Here is a 24844-nt window from a genome sequence, read left to right as displayed (position 1 = left end):
CATTGGTGTTACATAGTCAAATATATTGTTAATAGTTAGCTTTGTTTTCATATCAATGCCAAATTTAACATCGTTCATCATTGTATTGGTTTTGAAGACCCAAGAAAGTTTCATGTTGATAGGCCACTGTGGAGTGGATTCACGAAGGCTTTAAATGGACACTGTGCTTCCACATCTGCATTGCTTGCTGGGTTTCTGTATAGCAATTTGACATCGGCTGATTTCATGATGTATAAATAACTCAGCCATCTCTTAAGCAATCCCTTAACTTTTCTGAAACTACGTTTACAGATCTACCATGGGTGTTAAAAACCCTCTCTCATTAACCCTCTCTCTGACCCTGGAAGAGACACAACATTTGTAGCCTTTCACTGCTGAGGTAGGCTACCATCCCCCGCCTCAGCCTGACTCTATTATTCAGGCATAGGGCATTTCACACCTGTGTGCTATGGACCAGTTTGCCAGGGAACTCAGTCAGCTGACCAGGGCCAGCCATTCACAGGCTCTACCTTCTGGAGGTAACAGACTTCCCCAACCCTGTGTTAGTGCATCACTGAACATGTAAGTGGACTTTGTTAGGGTTCGTGTGCATTTGATCTGTATACACGTGATCACACACAGAACAAGCAGTATGGCTGGTGGCATTGTCATGCTGGAGGGTTATGTCAGGATGAGCCTACAGGAAGGGTACCACATGAGGGAGGAGGATGTCTTCCCTGTAACGCACAGGGTTGAGATTGCCTGCAATGACAACAAGCTCAATCCGATGATGCCGTGACACACCGCCCCAGACCATGACGGACCCTCCACCTCCAAATCGATCCCACTCCAGAGTACAGGCCCAGGGGGAATGCTCATTCCTTCAACAATAAATGCAAATCCGATCATCACCCCTGGTGAGACAAAACTACGGCTCGACAGTGAAGAGCACTTTTTGCCAGTCCTGTCTGGACCAGCGATGGTGGGTTTGTGCCCATAGGCAACGTTGTTGCCGGCGATGTCTGGTGAGGACCTGCCTTACAACAGGCCTACAAGCGCTCAGTCCAGCCTCTCTCAGCCTATTGCGAAGAGTCTGAGCACTGATGGAGGGATTGAGCATTCCTGGTGTAACTCGGGCTGTTGTTGTTGCCATCCTGTACCTGTCCTGCAGGTGTGATGTTTGGATGTACCGATCCTGTGCAGGTGTTGTTTCACGTGGTCTGCCACTGCGAGGACGATCAGCTGTCCATCCTGCATCTCTGTCTTAGGCGTCTCACAGTACAGACAATGCCATTTATTGCCCTGGCCACATCTGCAGTCCTCATGCCTCCTTGCAGCATGCCTAATGCACATTCACACAGATGAGCAGGGACCCTGGGCATCTTTCTTTGTTTTTCAGAGTCAGTAGAAAGGCCTCTTTAGTGTCCTAAATTTTCATAACTGTGACCTTAATTGCCTACCGTCTGTAAGCTGTTTGTGTCTTAACGACCGTTCCACAGGTGCATGTTCATTAATAGTTTATGGTTCATTGAACAAGCATGCGAAACTGTGTTTAAACCCTTTACAATGAAGATCTGATTTTTTAAGAATTATCTTTGAAAGACAGGGTCCTGAAAAAGGGGCATAAACTGAGTTTATATGCTTCCTTAAGATGTTTATGTCAGGATTGCCTTCTGTAATCCCATTTTACATACTTCACAGTCACGTCCTGATATGGTCATAGCCACATCCAACATGGCTGCATGTTAGCATCCTAACCTTTGTAGCTGCCAACACTGATGCTAATGTCGTGGAAATTCTACACCAAGGACACCGGAAGTCAAAATTAAATGAATCACTCTTTATTATCACAAACAGCGAGGTTCACAAACTCAATCCAAGCTTGATGAAAACTCTGAAAAGGGTGAAACCTTTTAGGCTTTATATACTGCTACACAAACAAGTCATATAAGCATGATTTACATGGTGGCAGGGTAGCCTAGTGGTTAGAGCATTGGACTAGGAACTGAAAGGTTGCAAGTTCAAACACCCGAGCTGACAATGTACAAATCTGTCGTTCTGCCCCTGAACAGGCAGTTAACCCACTGTTCCTAGACCGTCATTGAAAATAAGATTTTTGTTCTGAACTGACTTGCCTAGTTAAATAAAGGTTTCAAAAAATACTATGCTAGTCACTAATTGAATCCTGGCTTATACAGCCTATGCTATTCTAGCCCTTATGCTATCATTTGTGCTATTTAGCCTGTTCCACAGCATTACTGCTCTGTAGCAGTTTAGCCTACTAGGTCCTGTGTATTACTGTATATTTATTACCAGCCAATAGTATTACCATGCTAGCACTGCTAACGCTGCAATGTATTAGCCCATTGCTATGCCATTGCTGCTTTGTATATATTGCATCACTGTTATTACTACTGTATAGCCAATACTGCCATCACACTGTTGTAATATACACTGCTCAAAAAAATAAAGGGAACACTTAAACAACACAATGTAACTCCAAGTCAATCACACTTCTGTGAAATCAAACTGTCCACTTAGGAAACACTGATTGACAATACATTTCACATGCTGTTGTGCAAATGGAATAATAATAATAATAATATATGCCATTTAGCAGACGCTTTTATCCAAAGCGACTTACAGTCATGTGTGCATACATTCTACGTATGGGTGGTCCCGGGGATCGAACCCACTACCCTGGCGTTACAAGCGCCATGCTCTCCCAACTGAGCTACAGAAGGACAGACAACAGGTGGAAATTATAGGCAATTAGCAAGACACCCCCAATAAAGGAGTGGTTCTGCAGGTGGTGACCACAGACCACTTCTCAGTTCCTATGCTTCCTGGTTGATGTTTTGGTCACTTTTGAATGCTGGCGGTGCTTTCACTCTAGTGGTAGCATGAGACGGAGTCTACAACCTACACAAGTGGCTCAGGTAGTGCAGCTCATCCAGGATGGTACATCAATGCGAGCTGTGGCAAGAAGGTTTGCTGTGTCTGTCAGCGTAGTGTCCAGAGCATGGAGGCGCTACCAGGAGACAGGCCAGTACATCAGGAGACGTGGAGGAGGCCATAGGAGGGCAACAACCCAGCAGCAGGACCGCTACCTCCGCCTTTGTGCAAGGAGGAGCAGGAGGAGCACTGCCAGAGCCCTGCAAAATGACCTCCAGCAGGCCACAAATGTGCATGTGTTTGCTCAAACGGTCAGAAATAGACTCCATGAGGGTGGTATGAGGGCCCGACGTCCACAGGTGGGGGTTGTGCTTACAGCCCAACACTGTGCATGAGGTTTGGCATTTGCCAGCGAACACCAAGATTGGCAAATTCGCCACGGGCGCCCTGTGCTCTTCACAGATGAAAGCAGGTTCACACTGAGCACGTGACAGACGTGACAGAGTCTGGAGACGCCATGGAGAACGTTCTGCTGCCTGCAACATCCTCCAGGATGACCGGTTTGGCAGTGGGTCAGTCATGGTGTGGGGTGGCATTTCTTTGGGGGGCCGCACAGCCCTCCATGTGCTCGCCAGAGGTAGCCTGACTGCCATTAGGTACCGAGATGAGATCCTCAGACCCCTTGTGAGACCATATGCTGGTGCGGTTGGCCCTGGGTTCCTCCTAATGCAAGACAATGCTAGACCTCATGTGGCTGGAGTATGTCAGCAGTTCCTGCAAGAGGAAGGCATTGATGCTATGGACTGGCCCGCCCGTTCCCCAGACCTGAATCCAATTGAGCACATCTGGGACATCATGTCTCGCTCCATCCACCACAGACTGTCCAGGAGTTGGCGGATGCTTTAGTCCAGGTCTGGGAGGAGATCCCTCAGGAGACCATCCGCCACCTCATCAGGAGCATGCCCAGGCGTTGTAGGGAGGTCATACAGGCACGTGGAGGCCACACACACTACTGAGCCTCATTTTGACTTGTTTTAAGGACATTACATCAAAGTTGGATCAGCCTGTAGTGTGGTTTTCCACTTTAATTTTGAGTGTGACTCCAAATCCAGACCTCCATGGGTTGATAAATTTGATTTCCATTGATAATTTTTGTGTGATTTTGTTGTCAGCACATTCAACTATGTAAAGAAAAAAGTATCTAATCAGAATATTTCATTCATTCAGATCTAGGATGTGTTATTTTAGTGTTCCCTTTATTTTTTTTGAGCAGTGTATATCCCCTGTTCCTTCTGTCCTACAGTAAACCACTATCACTATCATCAGTCCTCTTCTTGTTTGCTGTGTGTGTGTCCCTGTCTTGCGTGTGGCAATAAATGTGTGTTCTGTACACCTGTCTCTTACTGGTAAATTATGTCCTCTTACCAGGACGCGGGGACAGTTGCAACTATATCTATACCGGCACCTCTATCGGAGTCCACCACCAGTAGAAAAAAATACAATTTGGTGTTATTTGGTTTTCCAAAATCTATCCTGGCGGACCTTAAGGGTCCTTGAGGCAAATGTGTTCAGCATGAGGAAAGAAACCTACATACAAAGTTTCAATGTCAAGCTGGGCGACAGATTTGAGTGAGACTGGTTATAACAGCATCACCTACAGGACAATCACTTCCATTCTATTTGACCAAGTTACTTGATTACATTTTAGTCACTTAGCAGACACTCTTATCTAGTGCGACTCACAGAAGCAATTACGGTTAAGTGCCTTGCTCAAGGGAACATCGACAGATTTTTCAACTAGTCAGCTCGGGGATTCAAACCACCGACCTTTCGGTTACTTGCCCAATGCTCTTAACAGCTAGGGTACCTGCCACCCTAATGGCCTGTAGTTACCAACCTATGCTGGAGTTATTTGACATGTCAACAACAAAAAAAAACAGAGAACAAGAGTAGGTTTCACAGCTTTGCACTTTTTCTTTTATGCATGTCACCAAACAATTCCATGCACATTAAAACAAATAGGATTCTTGATTAAAAGTGCATGATTCATTCATCGTTATCAGCACAATCCAATTCCATGTATACAACACATAGCCTGGTTACTAATAGTTTTGCAACTTTCCATTGGCCCACAGACACACAATCCCACAATAGAAACAAGGCAACAGTAAAAATGTGGTCCCCCACGAATGATGCACCCCCCCCCCCCCCCAGCACCGCTGGAAACAGTGGACACAATTTGCACACATTTCTCTTCTGATTAAACCATTTGTTCATATTCTGTGAACAAAGCATTTAACCAAAATTCACTGTAAATAATTGATTTAAAGTTTTGCAAAAATGGGTCTAAGATATCTAACTCAGGAACAAATGATCTGAAGATCTGTAAATGTATTTGAGAATTTGATCATTGCTGTTCTGCTGTAGATATATTTCAACACAGATCCCCAAAATACTTGTACGCGATTGAGAAAAACTGTAATACTGGAGAGGAGTCACACATACACTATATATACAAAAGTATGTGGACACACCTTCAAATTAGTACATTTGGCAATAGCCCACATCCATGCAATCTCCATAAAAAGATTGGCAGTAAAATGGCCTTACTGAAGAGTTCAGTGACTTTCAACGTAGCATCGTCATAGGATGCCCCCTTTCTAACAAGTCAGTTTGTTAAATTTCTGTGAAGCCTTGGCTGGAGTGGTGTAATGCTCGCCTCCATCGAACTCTGGCGCAGTGGAAACGTGTTCTCTGGAGTGATGAATCACGCTTTCCCATCTGGCATTCCGACGGACAAATATGGCTTTGGCGGATGCCAGGAGAACACTACCTGCCCCAATGCATAGTGCATACTGTAAAGTTTGGTGGAGGAGGAATAATGATCTGGGGCTGTATTTCATGTTTTGGTCGAGGCCCATTAGTTCCAGTGAAGGGAAATCAACGCTACAGCATACAATGACATTCTTGACAATTATGTGCTTCCAACTTTGTGGCAACAGTTTGGGGAAGGCCCTTTCCTGTTTCAGCATGGCAATGCCTCCGTGCACCCGATGCAAAAAGCATGGTCCATACCAAAATGGTTTGTTGAGATCGGTTTTGAAGAACTTGACCGGCCTGCACAGAGCCCAGACGTAATTAGGGTTTGCGGCAACTTCTACCTCAAGTTCCTGACCCTGAAGGTCATTTCTGCTCATATGGATGAAAATTATATTGTTTCTTTTTTAGCGCTAAGCTAATGGCCAGTCCACACGGTATTTTGTTGTGGACAAAATACAAGTTAGCATCAACATGGTATGGAGCATGGCAAATATGGATGTGAGATGCGTAGATAAGCATCAACTGTGTGGCCAAAATCAAATGGAGGGCATACGTCAACAGAGTCATTATTTTCTGTCACGTGATGGTAGTTCAAAACCATGTTGGTGCACATTTAACCATTACTACCTTGACACAAGTATATAGAAGGATTTGGTAAAAGTACTGTAATTAACCAAGCAGATTGTAAAGATCAACTAGCCCCTGTTTAAATGGCACTCTTACTAGTCACCAATTTATGGTCATTTGATATGATATGACTGCAAGCTAATGATGTAGATTTGACATTATGTGATTCTGCCAGCAGCTGCATGTCCTTTCAGAGTTTCATTTAATTAGGACTATTATTGACACAGCGCCATTGAGAAACTGTTCCCGCTAGAGTGAGATACAAGATGAGTCACCAGCATGGCCGGTCCGCTCATTAGGCAGGATTAGGCGAACACCTATTACAGCAGATTGACGAGGGCTGCATCTTCTGAGCTAAACTGACCAAGACACACCTCCAACAACAACACATAAAGCCTCACATAATTCTGCCCAAAAACAATTTCTCTCAACCAGTGGCATATGGGCTTTTTAGGTGAGCGCTGATGACGTCCTGTGATAAGCAGTGGCCAATTTGTCAATGGTGCAAAATATTTAGCTCGTCCATTCCCAGCATGCGGGACTCCCCCAAACATTCAGTCAAAAAGATAATTAACATAAATCAAGTAGCAGATATAGGATATGGTAGAAATAGTATGTGGCCTTTTCTATATCCTACTACAGGCCAGAGATAAAATATGTGACAATGTAATGAGACGGAAACTTTTTACATCATGCAGGTTTCTCCGATCAAATAGCCTAACCTAAATAAATGGCACTCAATCAAATAAAACATTTGTTAACATGACAACACACAACATATCCTAAAAACAGGACAGGTCAAAGTAAAATGGACAATATGGAATGGACCAATCACAACTGTTGTTCAGGTGTTTCACCCCATTGTCATGATCAGTGGTTTCAAGTTTGTATCCCTCAATTGCTGATCGTAGCGAAAAAGAAAATACTTCTGCATTTCCGTCTGTTTAAAAACATTGCAAACAGGCTCACGATAACTCCTGATAAAGTTGGGTAGCTGATATTCAGAGCTTGAACAGACAAATTGTTTAGTCACATGAATCAGGACTGATAAAGTGAACGCAACGGCCTGTTTTACAAATGGTGGGCCTACCACATGGATGGGCATTCATAAAATTCCATTTGCGCTAACATGGTAGGCTACACCCCAGTAAGCATGATGTCTTTTGGACCTCTTTTTTTGGTGTGTTTTACAAACGGTAGGCTTACCACATAGATTGGCATTCATAACATTATATTTCAACCAAAACTGTAGCCTACACCTCTGTAAGCACAGACCCGAAACCGCTATAGAGACTATGTTTGGTTCAGATTTTGTCCAGCTTAGATTTGGCCTAAATATAGATGTCTATAAATGACTTATTTTCAACTTTTCATTCAGACCCAAAAATGTGCCTGATTTCAACATCCGGAAATACATACTTTCAAATCTCTGAAAAATACATATTTTCAAGATGCTCTTTGAATGTCCTGTAAAATATGTATTTTAAACATACAGAAATTACCTTTTCGCCTTTCATTCAGAACCTAAACTGAACCTAATGGCAACGTCTGGAAAATACAACATAATTTGCTTACTGATGTTAAAAATATTTGTTAGTCTGAAGTGATTGATGAGGAGCATCCAGGCGCTGCACTTGATGAATTTATGAAATTGCTTCTTCCAATTATTATAAACATGCACCTGTTAGGAAACTGACTGTTAGAACTGTTAAGGCTCCACGGATTGATGAGGAATTGAACAACTGTATGATTGAAAGAGATGGAGCAAAAGGAGTGGCTAATAAGTCTGGCTGCACATCTGACTGGCTGACTTACTGCAAATTGAGAAATTATGTGACTAATCTCAACAAAAAGAAGAAACTGTGTTATGAAGCCAAGATCAATGATATGAAGAATGGTGGGGAAAACTTTGGAGTATTTTAAATGAAATTATGAGCAGAAAGACAAATTCAACACCATCTTTCATCAAATCAGATGGCTTATTCATCACAACACACAAAAATGTGATGTTGCCAATGATTTTAATGATTATTTCATTGGCAAAGTGGGCAAACTTAGACAGGAACAACAAACAGTGAGCAATTCTATTCATGCATAAAAAAAACAAATAATGAAAGAAAAGCAGTGCAAGTTTGAATTTTGTAAAGTTTGTGTGGGAGAGGTGGGAAAATGATTGGAATCGATCTGGGGCTGTATTTAGACGGAAAGCTACTGAGGATGGTAGCTGAGCCTAGAGGAAAGCCTTTGTCCTCAGGCCTGGAGGGAAGCCAAAGTAATTCCGCTACCCAAGAGTGGTAAAGAGTCCTTTACTGGTTCTAACAGCAGACCCATAAGCTTGCTGCCAGCTCTTAGAAAACTGTTGGAAAAAAATGTTTAACCAAATACAATGCTATTTCTCAGCCAAAAAATGAACAGACTTTCCTCATGCTTATAGAGAAGGGCACTCAACATGTACTGCGCTGACCCAAATGACTAATGATTGGTTGAAAGACATTGATAAGAAGATTGTGGGAGCTGTACTGTTAGATTTCAGTGCAGCCTTTAATATTGTTGACCATAACCTGTTTTTGAAAAAAAACGTATGTGCTACGGCTTTTCAACCTCAGCTCTGAATCCACGATATGGCAATCTATCTAATAGAACTCAGAGGGTTTTCTTTAATGGAAGCTTCTCTAATGTGTAAGTCGCTCTGGATAAGAGCGTCTGCTAAATGACTTAAATGTAATGTAATGTCAAATGTTATGTTCCCCAGTTTCTGTGTTGATCTGGGTGTGTGTGTATGTGTGTATTTCAGGAAATGGAATCCTGGATTCCTCAATCAGCTGATTGGGTCGGCCCCATTACTGATTGGAGCTCTGACCTCGCACTCTCGTCAGGGGAAACAGCTGGCTTATCAATTACCGACTCCTTCTGCAGCTTGAGAAGCCAGTGTTCCTGCCCCAGGGGAGAGAGCTTCTTTGTATGTTCTGTGTTGGTTGTTGGTCTGTATAAGATGTTGAAAGTATTTTGTAGCCGCTCCTGCAGAGGTATGTGTATGCCATAGGACTTAGTGTTTTTGGTTTCTTGAAATTGTTCACTAGGTATTGGTGAATTATTCCGTTTCATTTGATTCCAGGGGGGGAGGGGAGCGCACCTTGGGAATGTTTAGGCAAGAGGGCTGCGGGCATACATTACCCGTAGTATTTAATCTGTTTATGCACACTAGGTAAGACCTGGGCGGACCACCCCCTTTGTTTTGGTTAGCGCACCAGGTGGTGCTAAGATTAGGTAGGCAGGTAAGGTAGGAGAGGGAACTCTAACTTTTACTTTCTTTGCTTTGGTTCCATCCAGCCCCTTTTCCACACATTACATTGTTAAGGAAATAAATTCCCTGTAAAACATTTTTTCTGCCTCTGTCGTCCTTCCCCGCACCTACGATCACATACTTTTTCACTCCACGGGGAGTCGAGTTGTAGCAGGGTGTTCCCTCCGCCAAGAGGCGTACGTAACATCAAACATGTAAAGTGGGGTGTACCACAGGGCAGCTCTCTAGGCCCTCTACTCTTTTCTATTTTTACCAATGACCTGCCACTGGCATTAAACAAAGTATTTGTGTCCATGTATACTGATGATTCAACCATATACGCATCAGCAACCACAGCTAATGAAGTCACTGAAACCCTTAGAGTTGCAGACTGTTTTGGATTGGGTGGCCAGTAATAAACTGGTCCTGAACATCTTTAAAACTAAGAGCATTATATGTGGTACAAATCATTCCTTAAGTTCTAGACTTCAGCTGAATCTAGAAATGAATGGTATGGCTGTTGAACAAGTTGAGGAGACTAAATTACTTGGCATTACCTTAGATTGTAAACTGTCATGGTCAAAACATATAGATTCAATGCTTGTAAAGATGGGGAGAGGTCTAGCCATAATAAAGAGATGCTCTGCTTTTTTTACACCACACTCCAAAAAGCAAGTTCTGCAGGCTCTAGCTTTGTCATCTTGATTATTGTCCAGTCGTGTGGTCCAGTGCTGCAAGGAAAGACCTAGTTAAGCTGCAGCAGGCCCGGAACAGAGTGGCACGTTTTGCTCTTAATTGTAATCAGAGGGCTGATATAAGTACTATGCATGCCAGTCTCTCTTGGCTAAGAGTTGAGGAGAGGCTGACTGTATAACTTATTGTTATAAGAAACAATGTGTTGAAAATCCCAAATAGTTTGCATAGTCAATTTACACACACACTTATCCCACCAGGGGTCTTTTCACAGTCCCCAAATCCAGAACAAATTCAAGAAAGCGCACAGTATTATATAGAGCCCTTATTGCATGGAACATCCTTCAATCTCATACTGCTCAAATAAACAGCAAACCTGGTTTCAAAAAACAGATAAAGCAACACCTTGCCTCTCCTCTATTTGACCTAGATAGTTTGTGTGTATGCATTGATATGTAGGCTGTGTGTACCTTTTTAAATATATGTAGTTCTGTCCTTGAGCTGTTCTTATCTATTGATATGTCATTCTGTATTATGTTTCAAGTCTTGTGTGGACCCCAGGAAGTGTAGGTGCTGCTTTTGCAATAGCTAATGGGGATCCTAATAAAATACCAAATACTGGGCTGCAATAGTTTTGCAGGGAGGCATCTTTTGGTCGCGCCGAGGGCGGCAGAATGGAAAGGACCGGCCCTGGTCACCAGGGCAGTGATTATAGAGCGAATGTGTCAAATTTCACTCCTGTAGATTTTCAAACTTTTCATCCTCTGAATTAGTGTCTGATCTGGACCTAAGATATTAAAAGGTTGCACTGCGTATGTAACCAAGATTCTCTGAAGGAACAGATGAGCGCTCACTCTATGGGAAATACTTATTGGAAAATGTATATACGGCTTCATGGACTAAATGTCCAGGATTTCAGCCAATGACAAGTAAGACTGTTCATGCTGCCTCCAAATGCTCTACAAGAGTAGTTTGTGAACAAGTCTTCCCATTTTCTGCACGATTTTAATAAGAGTCTGAGTGAGGGTGTTGCATCTAGGCTACTCTCAGCTCACAATTGTGTCTCTTTACATTTACATTTACATTTAAGTCATTTAGCAGACGCTCTTATCCAGAGCATCAATTTAACTTCCATCCTCTCTGACCAGGGGCACATGTATGAATTGATGGTTGGATCAGAATCGCCATTATAATCATTGCCCAGAATGGAGAATTAAGTAAAACCACAAGTCCAAATCCCTTTCTCCATCCATAGCTAATTTAGGAAAGGGACAATTTTAGCTAGCTAGCTAGCTAACTAGCCTTTGGAGGACAATACAACACGATGCAACACTTAAAATGTTACTGTCCATGAGGTATGCTCTCAATGGGATTTAATAGGAGTGATGCCAAATCCAAACTGGCTTCCCCCACCTTTTTGTCGTTGTGCCAGAACCATTCACAGTTGAGCTCGCTCAGTTTAGCTCAATACTGATTTAATCATTTTTTTATATTCCCTTGCCTTCAATGCAACGGGCGGCAACAATGTCATACTAGTTTGGACCAGACAGCATCAGAAAGAAGGCCTGCACGTAGAGAGGAACAGCTGTGTGATTCAATGGGATCTGAGATTCCAAGCGCCGGCTTTATTCGACTGAGTAAACTGCTTCTCACATCCCAGTCTACCTCCTGCAGGGGGGAAATAGGCCGTTCCAGGCAATTACTTCAGAAAGGAGGGATATGGAAAGTGAACACAAGATGTGGCATTTTCAGTTGTGACTTAGTTGTTGGAAAATTGGAAGGCTGTCACGTTTGTTTGTAAAGGAGCTGATCTTTGTAATCCAACAAACTACAATATAGCTAAAGGACCTGGGGCTTGGATACTTAATAAGGCCTATCCAGTTTATCAGATATGATTAAACTGTAGTGCTTTACCACCACACACTGTCGCTGTTGTATTCTAAAATACTGTTTCTCTTATAATCAGCATTGGAAATTTATTTTTCCTTTGTACATTTCACATAGACAAGTCAGGGTTTAGTCCCAACCAGGGCCTGAACCCATGCTACTGTCAACCCAACACTTTAGCTGTAAAGCCAAGAGGTCCGAATATCTGGACGAGGTCACTGTTGGGTTAATAAGGTCTACTGGATCAAAAACAAGATCACTTGGCCATCTGGAACACAGACACTAATTCACTACAGCTAATTGGCTAAATTCACTCAGTAAACACACCATTGGAGGGACTTGAACAGTCTGGTAAAAGCAACAGTAAACAGAGCAGGCACAAAGTGCATGATGGCTTTCCAGATACTCTGTTATTCAATTAGTCTGTCTGCGTAAACCTTCAGAAGTGAAACAGATTGGTCAGGGAACAAACGCTCACTTCTCTGCTATAATCGCAGATGTGAGCATAGTTTTCGGGCACAAAATGGCTTCCGTGTGTCATCCAGGTGGAAGCTACATATTGGAGCTGGATGAGGTAACACATAGAGACCAGTAATAAAGCATTATACATAAGAATGCAATCTAATATCATGAATATCCTGTTCCTGAATAAAGTCTTGAAGAATAGAATTAGGATATATGGTAAATGATAAGATCATGGTACAGTGTGATTAGCTTGAATTGGAGAGTTGATCGATAGACCATAAGGGGGATTTCAGCAGAAGTTGGTTGAGCTTGGCTGCCCTATGCAATACCCTTTACTCTGATGCCACCTACAGGCATGTGGTGCTACTTGTGGCTGGTCCTCAGTTGTTCCAATGTTGCAGTCTTCTTCAGTTAGATCATTAGACCCTACTATATTACTTTAAGTCCTAATTCAATTGTGGTAACTTCAACTTCAAAATGAGAACGTAGAATTAGAATAGTTGGTCAATCATGGCTTTCCAGTGCGGTGAATAGATAGTGTAGAACAATGAATTTGAAGAATTTATCTGCATTTAGTTTTAGAGGAAGTATTCCATACATTTGTCAAATTAACTGCCAATATGCCAACATTTCATTCAAACAATGCAGTCAATCCACAGCCATTCATTGGCTGAAATCAGTTGACGATAAGGACTATTTATATAGAAAATGTGTATAAAACCTGCATAAACTGTATTTATAACTATATGAAAACATTTTATGTTGACTATAATATCATTACAATTTATGATACATCCCATGCCTTACTTTTCTGTTCCTGCATAAGTAGAAGTAGGTAACACCACACCATTGCCCCTACTACCATTCATTCCAATTTGACTGGTTTTGGACTTCTTCCTGACCAAGATAGATGTCATTTTCACCCTATTATGGACTTTGAGGGTTTAGTGACATATCCCCTCTAGTCATTTCACAGAATCTCTATGAGACCATTTGAAAGATCCAGGCATTTTCCAGAAGTATCTTAAATCTGAACTGCAAAACAGCATTTAATTTGAACTGTGCTTCAATAAAGTATCAAATAAAACATTAACAAGTTTGTCAAATTTTGGGTACAGACTGGTTCTGTGGAGGTAATTACACATTCTATGACCAGATCTAAAAATGAAGTATGCGTATTCACACAAGCATGGGGCATATGTATTCCACCCATCCATCCATCCATCCAGCCACACATTTGAAAATAGGGATATGCATTTCTAAATGTATACATTTACATAAAGAGGCATATTAAAATAAAGAAGCTGTTTAATTTAGTCATCATTGCTGTTACAAAGTAAAAACCACACAAACACACGGAATACAATTTGATAGTGACACCCGCCCCCTTTTGAGAAGATCATGAATTGAATTTTTGTTGAGGGCGTTGAGGGACCAGTAACAGTCTATATGCAAGTCTGTCCGTCCAGTTGGCGCACTTTGGTCCAGGTCAATGCAGTCAATTCATGATTAGTGGACATGAACTTCAATGAAGGACAAATGGGCGAGTGAAGGGTTTCCAAAAGGGTCAGGGGGTAAACGATTGTTTAAAAGACGTGGCACAGGATCCTCTGGATAGCAACAAGAGAAAAATAAAATGTTGTTAAGCCTAAGAGCACATTGTATGGGTACAAGGGTGAATTGGATCCCACCACTAACACTATTTGGACATCTGTCACTCGCAACGCTAATGGCGCTGCCTGTCTCCCATTAACCCTTGACCTTATTGTCTTACTAGAGAGGATATCTGGCACAACCATCACTCTGCCCACAGGGTTAGAATTGAAGTTGAACTTGGGGTGGTTCTCAAAGACAAAATAATATCCTTCGCAAACCCTCTCCTATTATAATCTGTGTAAAGCGGAGTTGATTTTGCAGAATTCTTGCCAATAACACTGATATAGTAGATGGCGCTATGCACTATGGCACCATGCAGTACTATCGTTGGCAAGTCTCTCTTGCTGGTGAGTTGATGTGTGGCAGCACTGCTATTTGGCTACATAGTTTACTTTGTTATGACTTGGAATTACAATGACTTCTTTCCATAAACAAAAAAAGTTATGTTGATTTTGTTAATTCAATGAGATTTTCAACTAGCATCTATGCAAAGTAGGCTAATTTATAGAACGTTACGATTCTAGCTAACTATGGCTTAAGTTAGCTAATGCGCTAACAAAGCTACTGTAGGAGCTGCAACAAGCTAGGCAGCTAGCTAGCCTGGTAATGAGCCTGTTTTTTTTGACTGGCTACTGGTACCTGGCAAGCTCACCACCTTCCGGGTCCTTCTCATTCCTGTGTCTCCATGCTTTCATCCTCAACATCTCCTCCTTCCTCCAGTGCCTCATCCTCCTCTTCCTTCCTCTCTGGCGGCTTCTCGTAGGCCTTCTCGGAGGGTGTGACGATCACGCCATCCCAGGTGGACATTTCCGAAGCCAGGTCTGGGAGAGTGAGGTAGATTTGTTTAATGTTTACTTTGAAAAAATGGTGTGTGTGTGTGTGTGTGAGAGAGAGAGAACACGCGAGAGAATGAGACTCACAGCTGGCATCACCCTCCAGGCCCAGGATTTTCCTGTACCCTCCATGAGAGAGCACCCTCACCAATGTCTGAGCAGTGAAACACACCATGTCCTACAAAACAAACACACACACTTTCAATTCACATACCTCAATGTGATTCATCTGACAATAATCCTAACCAAACACATATGATCACGGAAATTAATTTCGTGTTTTAGTGCTGGCGCAAACCCTGTCACCAGGACCAAGGTTCCCCACCCCTGCACCATGAAGGCAGCTAAAGCTGAATTATTACCTGCTGCTCGAGGGTCATGACGGTGTGCACCCGGAAGTTTCCACTCTCACAGGGGTCAGTGATGCCTACTGAGCCTGGCAGGAAAAGTCCAGCGGCTAACATCTGTAGGCAGCGCCTGAAAAGAGCAACAAACAAAAATTTAGAATCTAGAATGGCCTTTTTCCCTTCATTCAGATTACAACATCTCACTTTCGGAAGGATGGGACGAAAAACAAACAAAATAACTATATAGTATGTATAAACTGGAAGTAGAAGCCTAAGTGTTGTTGTCCATTAGTTTACTCCAACGGGAGGGCGTGGTACGTTTAAGGGAAAATATACACAGTGCATTCAGAAAGTATTCAGACCCCTTGACACATTTTGTTACGTTACAGGTTAATTCTAAAAATTATTAAATAGTTTTCCCCCCTCATCAATCTACACACCATAGCCCATAATGACAAAGCAAAAACAGGTTATATATTTTCTTGTAAATGTATCAAAAATAAAAAAATAAACATTACATTTACATAAGGTTTCAGACCCATTACTCAGTACTTTGTTGAAGTAACTTTGGCAGCGATTACAGCTTTGAGTCTTCTTGGGTATGACGCTACAAGCTTGGCACACCTGTATTTCTCCCATTATTCTCTGCAGATCTTCTCAAGCTCTAAGGTTGGATGGGGAGCGTTCCTGCACAGCTATTTTCAGGTCTCTCCAGAGATGGTCGATTGGGTTCAAGTGCGGGCTTTGGCTGGGCCACTCCTGCATTGTTTTGGCTGTGTGCTTATGGTCGTTGTCCTGTTGGAAGGTAAACCTTAGCCCCAGTCTGAGGTCCTGAGCGCTATGGAGCAGGTTTTCATGAAGGATCACTCTGTACTTTGCTTCGTTCATCTTTCCCTCGGTCCTGACTTGTCTGCCAGTCCCTGCCGCTGAAGAACATCAATACAGCATGATGCTGCCACCACCGTAAGGATGGTGCTAGGTTTCCTCCAGACATAACACTTAGCATTCAGGCCAAAGAGTTGAATCTTGGTTTCATCAGACAAGAGAATCTTGTTTCTCATGGTCTGAGTCCTTTAGGCGCCATTTGACAAACTCCAAGCGGGCGGTCATGTGCCTTTTATTGAGGAGTGGCTTCCGTCTGGCCACTCAACCATAAAAGCCTGATTGGTGGAGTGCTGCAGAGATGGTTGTCATTCTGGAAGGTTTACCCATCTCCACAGAGGAACGCTGGAGCTCTGTCAGAGTGACCATCGGATTCTTAGTCACCTCCCTGACCAAGGCCCTTCTCCCCCGATTGCTCAGTTTGGCCAGGAAGCCAGCTCTAAGAAGAGTCTTGATGGTTCCCAACTTCTTCCATTTAAGAATGATGGAGGCTACTGTGTTCTTGGGGACTTCATTGCTGCAGACATTTTTTGGTACCCGTTCCCAGATCTATGCCTTAACACAATGGACAACTCCTTTGACCTCGCGGTTTGGTTTTAGCTCTGACATGCACGGTCAACTGTGGGACCTTATATAGACAGGTGTGTGCCTTTCCAAATCATGTCCAATCAATTGAATTTACAATAGGTGGACTCCAATCAAGTTGTAGAAACATCTAAAGGATGATCAATGGAAACAGGATACACCTGAGCTCAATTTCGAGTGCCATAGCAAAGGGTCTGCATGCTTATGTAAATAAGGGTTCTGTTTATATATATATATATATATATATATATATATATATATATATATATATATATTTTTTTTATTTTACAAATTAGCAAAAAGAATTCAACAACCTGTTTTTGCTTCATCATTATATGGTATTGTGTGTAGATTGGAGACATTTATTAATTTAATCCATTTCAGAATAAGTCGGTAACGTAACAAAATGTGGAAAAAGATCTGAATACTTTACGATTGCAAAAATAGGCCCCGCCAGCAACGTTTCATAAATTGAGACACTGTCAACAAAGACACCTCCAGTTGAAAAACAACTTGGTGCATACACTTAAGGAAATATGGGTGTCTAATACAAAATGATAGTGGAATGTGGTACGAAATACATGTATAACAGAAAAACGTACTATATCTAATAGTAAGTCGTAAGAAAACAACCTCAGATACATTGAGCACTGACTGAGGGAATGGGGAGGCTCACCTGTAAGCCACATTGAGTGACAAGGGCTGTCTGGAGGGGTTATTCATCACTGCAGAATGACCCTGAGAAGACACACATGAAACCCTTTTAATTTCTTATTCATCCTTTAGATATGAAGTGATGCGATACAAGCTTTCAGTTAGGGTCAATACAATAACAAAGACAGAAAATCAGACAAATCATATTAGCCAGGGGACTTGCTCTGTGTGTGGTAATCCACAACAAATGAATAGCTAAATCATCCATTTTCATGCCTCTCCAAGTGCCAACGTTCACCAGTATCACATGCCATTGGTTCACCAGTAGTTGTGTTAATGGTAGGCGTAGCGTCCTCACCAGTATATCCAGTATAACTGAACATTAGCATAACTACGGTGAATGCAGTGGGCTTACTAGTATCACATGTTAAGTGCCGAGTCGTGGTAATGGTGGGTGTAGTGACCAAACCAGTACATCCAGTGCAACTATGGTCAGTGCAATGGACTCACCAGTAGATCCAGGATCCAGGGGGTGAGAGGCTCGAACCCGGGGAAACGCACCCTCAGATCCTTCAGCAGGCGAATCAGCACTTTCACCCTAAATAACAGCAGCAAACAGGACATGAGTAAGACTTTTAAGTTAAAGGATCAAGTTAGTCGGCGCCAACTTGATCCTTGAAGGGAGACAGTATTTTTCAAGACAAAGGCCATGATGACTGAAACATTTAGATTAAAAGGCCTCCCTCTATTCCTCCTTGACGTGAAAAAAAAAAAGAAGAAGCCCGAGGTGTAAGGACCTACTACAAAAACTTGGAACACATTCTGAGGAGATATCGGTTTGGGAGGGTAAACCAGGTGAGTGGTAAAAGACTAAAAGGTTAAGGGTAAAACGGTGACTTACGTAGATTGGGAGGCGTTCTCCTCAAACCAGCGGGCATGGCGGATGGCGGCCAGAGCACTCTGCAGCACCTTGATGTCCACTGGGGAGAAAGAGACCATATCAAGATCAACACCAATATGACCACTTACAGCAGTGTTTCCCAAACTCAGTCCTGGGACCATCTACTTTAAGACACACACACACACACACTCTTCCTCCAGTCTACAATGACTGCTTATGTATGGCATGCATGGTATATGGAGCTGTTTGCCAATCCCAGTGAATCTAAGTGAGTGTTTTGACTTATTTCTGTAGCTCTATGAGTGTACTTATGTTGCAGCTCATGTTTACATTCTATCACATTGTACTGCGTGTTTGTGTGTGGGTTTCTGTCTCCACGTACAGTGCAGTTCGGGGTCCAGCTTGCGCAGGTTGGGGGGAACGGTGGTGATGAGGATTTTCACTGTGGCATCGGCAGAGCTGATCTCAAAGCCTGTCTCATTGGTCAGCATGGAGAGAACTAGGACACAGAGCGGGAGTCACTTGGGAACATTAGATCATAACCACTGAAAATCGAGAATATCCCATTACCCAGTGTGCCTACATTATCCTTCTACTTTGTATGAATTCATCACTAAACAACATGGCATGACAAATTAATAAAGCTAAATATGAGTAAAATGTATGCTATTGAAAGCAAAATCTAACTTCTGTGACTGATGTTTCACTGTGGCTACATGAAAACAAATGTAACTGTGTGATATAGGTCACCTTCAGCAGGGTCTTGTGTGCGAAGGGTCTCCACCACTTTGTTGCCGAGAGCTGCGACGGCCTCCACTGCAAGAGAGAGAACTTCCATTATGGGGGTTCAGCATAACCAATAGACGCAATTTCAAAAATGGCTGCTCTGGGAAATACAGTCCAGAATGAGGACTAATTCATATTATAACCCAGCAAAGATGCAAAATGCTGTGCAGCAATCAACACCTGAGACACTATGCTGACATTTGAAGACCAGTTAATGAATGTACAACTGGGCTTTGCTTTGTTGGGTCACACACACACAACTCACATGTGGGCAAGATCTTGAGGATGACCACCAAGTCAGCGACGTTGTGTCCCGTTGTCATGGTGCCTTTCTTGTATGAGCCTACCTGACGTACCTCTTCAATTTGCTGGAATGAGAGGGAGAAAGCAATTCCCATTGTTATTGTACATGGCTAAATATGTTATCCAATACAGATGCATATCCATTTTGGCACGCTAATCTCTACCAAGCTCTGGAACTCACCACTTCAAAGTTGCCGGGGGCGACGATGAGGTTGTCGATGACGTTGTTGATCTTGGTGACCAGGGACAAGATAGAGGACTGAAAGTCAGAGCAGAGAGTTTGCATGGAGTCAACTGAAAGACTTCTATGGTGGCATAGTGTAGGAGTGTTTTTTAACACATAGCCGAAAGGAATACGTCGCTGTGTGCATACAACAGTTTGACTGAAATGATCCAGCGAGCGTGGTTTGACCGAGGGAAGTGTGTTGAATGTTTGAGAGAGAATGTATGTGTTCTCTACCTGCTCTGCGGGTGTAGGACTGAGGTCCTGGTTCCTCTTCAGTAGACACTCGCTAAAGGCAGTCTCATCCGCTGCTGGCTTTACTCTGGGGAAGGCCATCTCACACTGGGGGAAACAGAGAGACAACTTAGCACTGTCCACTCGACATCCCTATCTGCGCTACTGTATTACTTTGACAAGATCCCTGTTGTTTCGACTAGACTCTAGTCACTAGAGCATTACTAGACCATTGTGTGTGTGTGTATGTGAGCTGATATCCATTGATTATAATCTGTCTTTATGGTCATACTCTTTGTTTATTTCAATTCATGTGAGCTACATGCTGCACCACTTCAACGTAACCCTTGGTGCATGAGTATGGGAAGGATGCTTGGAATAGTGACAAATACTCACCACATAGAAGTCAAAGGGAATGTGGGGGACAAATGGCCGATACCTGAAACAAGGGACAAGGAAACATCAATGCATCTTATATTGTGCCAGACATTCTTCTATGAATTTCAGTTCGCAAAGTGACCTCATGAGTCTTGAATCTCATAGGCCTAAATCATACAATGGACAGGTTAAATTTACAGTTGTGGGCATTATTATGTTAGCAACTGGCTAACTGGCTACTCACCCTTGCACCAGTCCTCCACGTGAGCCGAACCGGCCACCACGGCCCCTGCCCCTATCGCCTCTGAAATTGATTACATTATTAATATAGTTAGTTGAGTGATGGCAATTACCACATTAACTAAATTGTGTTAGAAGCTAGATGACTAGCTAGCTGCTACTATAACATAGCATGAATAGCTACTGACTGTTTGTTCATTCATTCGTCCATTGATTTTACTTAGAGAAAACAAAGCACGTTTAGCTAGGTAGCTAATAAAGGGCGCTAGCTAGCAAATCATACACTAGTTAGCAAGATAGTTGATGCATAGCTATTATATCTACCTATCTACAGAGATATCTAGTTAGTCACCAGATAAGCTATGATACCGGCCACCTGGCTAACAAAGTGGGCTAGCTGGGCTAACGTTAGCACGCTACACGTAAACTAGCTAATAATGCAACCCTCTCTAAACCCCCCCTTTAAATTCCATATGTCTATAACTATATTATAATTGGATACCGTATAGATATAGTCCAACGTTACGGTCTTATCAAATGCATGAAATTACCTCATTGCGTACGACGTTTTGAAGTTTGAATGTAGATATTCACAGAGAAATCACCAGCATCCAACGCCGGTCAGCTAGACTACTAGATGGAGTACAGCTATGGACGGAAGTCAGGGCCCAAAATGGAACTAACTACCTGTTGCTAACTGCAAAAACACAACGCCGGCGTGCAGACCGCCATCAGAAAAACTGAATAAATAGCTAGGATCTTGTTATATCAGCAGTAGCAGAGTGGCGCAGCGGAAGCGTGCTGGGCCCATAACCCAGAGGTCGATGGATCGAAACCATCCTCTGCTAAATATTTTCCTGAAATCTAACAAATATAGTTACTTGTTACATTTTAACTTTCTTTCGATTAATGTTTAAATATATACAGTACCAGTCAGAAGTTTGGAATCTCCTACTCATTCAAGGGTTTTTCTTTATTTGTACTATACTATTGTAGAATAATAGTGAAGACATCAACACTATGAAATAACACATGGAATCACGTAGTAACCATAAAAATGTTAAACAAATCAAAATATTTTTTTAGATTCTTCAAAGTAAAATTCACATCTGAGGTATCTTTTATTCAGGTGAATGGTAACAGTTGAATAAAATTAGAAAAAATAAGAGACCCACACACTGCTCTTGATGGTATCTGCTCTTTAATAAGCTTTACATATAGGCCACATGGCCTTCCTCAGAGCTTCGAAAATCACTGAAGAAGTCCCTGAGGCCGACATGTAAAGCTTATTAAAGAGCAGTGATACAATCAAGAGCAGTGTGCGGGTTTCTTCTTTTTTCACAGATTCTTCAAAGTAGCCACCCTTTGCCTTGATGACAGCTTTGCACACTCTTGGCATTCTCTCAACCAGCTTCACCTGGAATGCTTTTCCAACATATGCTGAGCACTCATCCCAATCCATCTCAATTAGGTTGAGGTCGGGTGATTGTGGATGCCAGGTCATCTCATGCAGCACTCCATCACACCCCTTCTTGGTCAAATAGCCCTTACACAGCCTGGAGGTGTGGTGGGTCATTCTCCTGTTGAAAAATAAATTATAGTCCCACTAAGCGCAAACCAGATGGGATGGCGATGGGATGGTGTATCGCTGCAGAATGCTCTGGTAGCCATGCTGATTAAGTGTGCCTTGAAGTATAAATAAATCACAGACATTGTCACCAGCAAAGCACCCCGCGCCATCACACCTCCTCCTCCATGCTTCACGGTGGGATCTGCACATGCAGAGTTCATCCATTCACCTACTCTGCAACTCACAAAGACACAGGAGTTGGAACCAAAAATCTCAAATTTGGACTCATCAGAACAAATGACAGATTTCCGCCGGTCTAATTTCCTTTTCTTGTGTTTCTTGGCCCAAGCAAGTCTCTCCATCTCATCCGTGTTCTTTAGTAGTTGTTTCTTTGCAGAAATTCGACCATGAAGGCATGATTCATGCAGTCTTCTCTGAACAGTTCATGTTGAGATGTGTCTGTTATTTATGGTAACTCTAATGAACATATCCTCTGCAGCAGAGGTAACTCTGGTTCTTCTTTTCCTGTGGCGGTCCTTATGAGAGACAATTTCATAATGCACTTGATGGTTTTTGCGACAGCACTTGAAGAGTGTTTGGCTTCTTTGAATAATCTCAAATATAACAAATATTTTGATTTGTTTAACACACTTTTTGGGTTACTACATGATTCCATATGTGTTATTTTATTGTTTTGATGTCTTCACTATTATTCTACAATGTAGAAGATTCTAAAGTTTAGAAGGTGTGTAGGTGTGTCCAAGGTGTGTAGGTGTGTCCAAACTTTTGACTGGTACTGTAGATACAAAAACCACTTCAACAAAAAGTATGACAGATCGATTTGACATCTTAAAATCTGAATGCCAATAATAATTTAGCATTTGCATTCTTTCTCAATGAAGTGATATTTGGCAACTAGGTTAGTCAAATATGAAGCACTTTGCCTACTAAGTACAACTACCCAATAACTCAACTTAATTGCAAATGTATAAAATTATTTTCGTTTTGATGACCATCGACCCTTGGATGGGAGACCAGATGCTGCTAGAAGTGTGTTGTTGGAGGGCAAGCAGGAGACACTCTTCCTACCTCAATGCCCCCCTATATCAAGCTCAGACTCCCCTGCGTATTTGGACAGAAAAGCTGGATTTGAGATCGAATGTTTTATATGACGCTGTCTGCCACCTTTTTTGAGGGTATTTTCATAGATATCTGTTTTACTGTTTAGAAATGGAAGCACTTTATGTATCTTGTCCCCCCATTTGAAGGTATCAAAAGTGTTTGGACAAATTCAACTTATATTGTATTACATTTATGTCAAACATTTAGTATTTTGTCCTATATTCCTAGCACACAATGACTACCTCAAGCTTGTGACTACAAACTGGTTGGATGCCGTTAGTTTTGGTTATCTTTCGGATTAAGGCGTGCCCAATTTAAATTAATAGTCAATGATGTGTCATTTTGGAGCTATTTTATTAAGAATATAAAATGTTTCTGAACACTTCTACATTAATGCGGATGCTACAATGATTATGGATAATCATTAATACATTTTGAATAATGATGAGTGAGAAAGTTACAGATGCACAAAGATCATGCCCTCAAAACATGCTAACCTCTCAACATTAACATTAACAGGGGAGGTTAAGCATTTGGGGGGGTATGATATTTACGCCTCTTTAAATTCTCACTCTTTCATATTCACAATTCATTTGTGATTATCTGTGATCATGGTAGGATCCACATTAATATAGAAGTGTTCAGCAACATATTCTATTCGTATTTACAATTAACGTGACCCAAAATGGCACAATATATTACATTTACATTTAAGTCATTTAGCAGACGCTCTTATTTCTATTGGGCAGAAAATAATGTGAAACAAAACCAAAACAATCTGTAAATGCATCCAACAAATTTGTAGAGTCACAAGCTTGATGTAGTCGTTGCGTGCTAGGACTATGGGACCAAATACTAAACTTGTAATGAATAGCCTATAAGTGAATTTGTCCAAATACTTGTATGAATGGAAAAATTAATAACATTTGACATTCTATACTGTCACCTCATATAGAGCCAAATTAAAGGTTTTAGCTTTACTGTCCAAATAAATACATAGGGGAGTGTATATCTTATGCAAATATTGAAATGCATGGATATTCTTGTTAAATGAATATTCAAAATCAGAGCCATTAGGCTCTTAACAAAGATCATTTATAGTGTAGCTTGGGTAGTAACCCTGTAATTATTACTTGTTACAACAAACAAAAAAATAATACATGAAAAGTATTGGTCCCATGAGCTGAAAACAAAGATCCCAGAAATGTTCCATGCGCACAAAACGTTTACTTCTCTCAAAAATAGATGTAAAATGTTGGTCCCATGTTTCATGAACTGAAATAAAAGATCACAGAAATGTTCCATAAGCGCAAAAAGTTTATTTCAAATGTTGTGCATAACATGTGTTTACATCCCTGTTAGTATTTCTCCTTTGCCAAGATAATTCATCCACCTGACAGGTGTGGCATATCAAGAAGCTGATTAAACAGACTGATCATTACACAGGTGCATTTTATGATGGGAACAATAAAAGGCCACTC

The 24844-nt window shown here is 41.8% G+C and overlaps 1 protein-coding gene across 3 annotated transcripts; it reads right to left on the bottom strand.

The window, feature by feature from the left end:
* Positions 1-13939: 13939 nt before the first annotated feature.
* On the bottom strand, positions 13940-21397 carry LOC124043471 (interleukin enhancer-binding factor 2 homolog). Of its 3 annotated transcripts, none has more exons than XM_046362096.1 (15): positions 21223-21397; positions 20676-20735; positions 20450-20492; positions 20057-20161; positions 19778-19855; positions 19559-19661; positions 19258-19323; positions 18890-19006; positions 18508-18586; positions 18117-18204; positions 17629-17690; positions 15501-15615; positions 15226-15316; positions 14958-15126; positions 13940-14259 (listed from the first exon to the last, which is right to left on the bottom strand). In XM_046362096.1, exons 1-14 carry the CDS (start codon positions 21225-21227, stop codon positions 14975-14977), a joined length of 1164 nt encoding a protein of 387 aa, XP_046218052.1. In that variant the 5' UTR covers positions 21228-21397; the 3' UTR covers positions 13940-14259; positions 14958-14974. The 3 variants fall into 3 exon arrangements, with proteins under 3 accessions (XP_046218052.1, XP_046218050.1, XP_046218051.1); XM_046362094.1 differs by having other exon boundaries at positions 14945-15126; positions 21223-21394; XM_046362095.1 differs by having other exon boundaries at positions 13940-15126; positions 21223-21396.
* Between the last annotated feature and the right edge of the window lie 3447 nt (positions 21398-24844).

Source organism: Oncorhynchus gorbuscha, linkage group LG09 (assembly GCF_021184085.1).
Source record: "Oncorhynchus gorbuscha isolate QuinsamMale2020 ecotype Even-year linkage group LG09, OgorEven_v1.0, whole genome shotgun sequence".
NCBI lineage: Eukaryota > Metazoa > Chordata > Actinopteri > Salmoniformes > Salmonidae > Oncorhynchus > Oncorhynchus gorbuscha.
The sequence above is the reverse complement of the archived record's forward strand: the minus strand, read 5'-3'. Positions and strand labels throughout refer to the sequence as shown.

Bases quoted from the DNA above. Each gene is read 5' to 3' on its own strand.
- LOC124043471 (XM_046362096.1), bottom strand. The intron at 19,324-19,558 runs GTGAGTTGTGTG...TCTCTCTTGCAG, and splicing joins CCTCAAGATCTTGCCCACAT to TGGAGGCCGTCGCAGCTCTC. The intron at 18,587-18,889 runs GTACGTGGAGAC...CTTTCTCCCCAG, and splicing joins GCTGGACCCCGAACTGCACT to TGGACATCAAGGTGCTGCAG.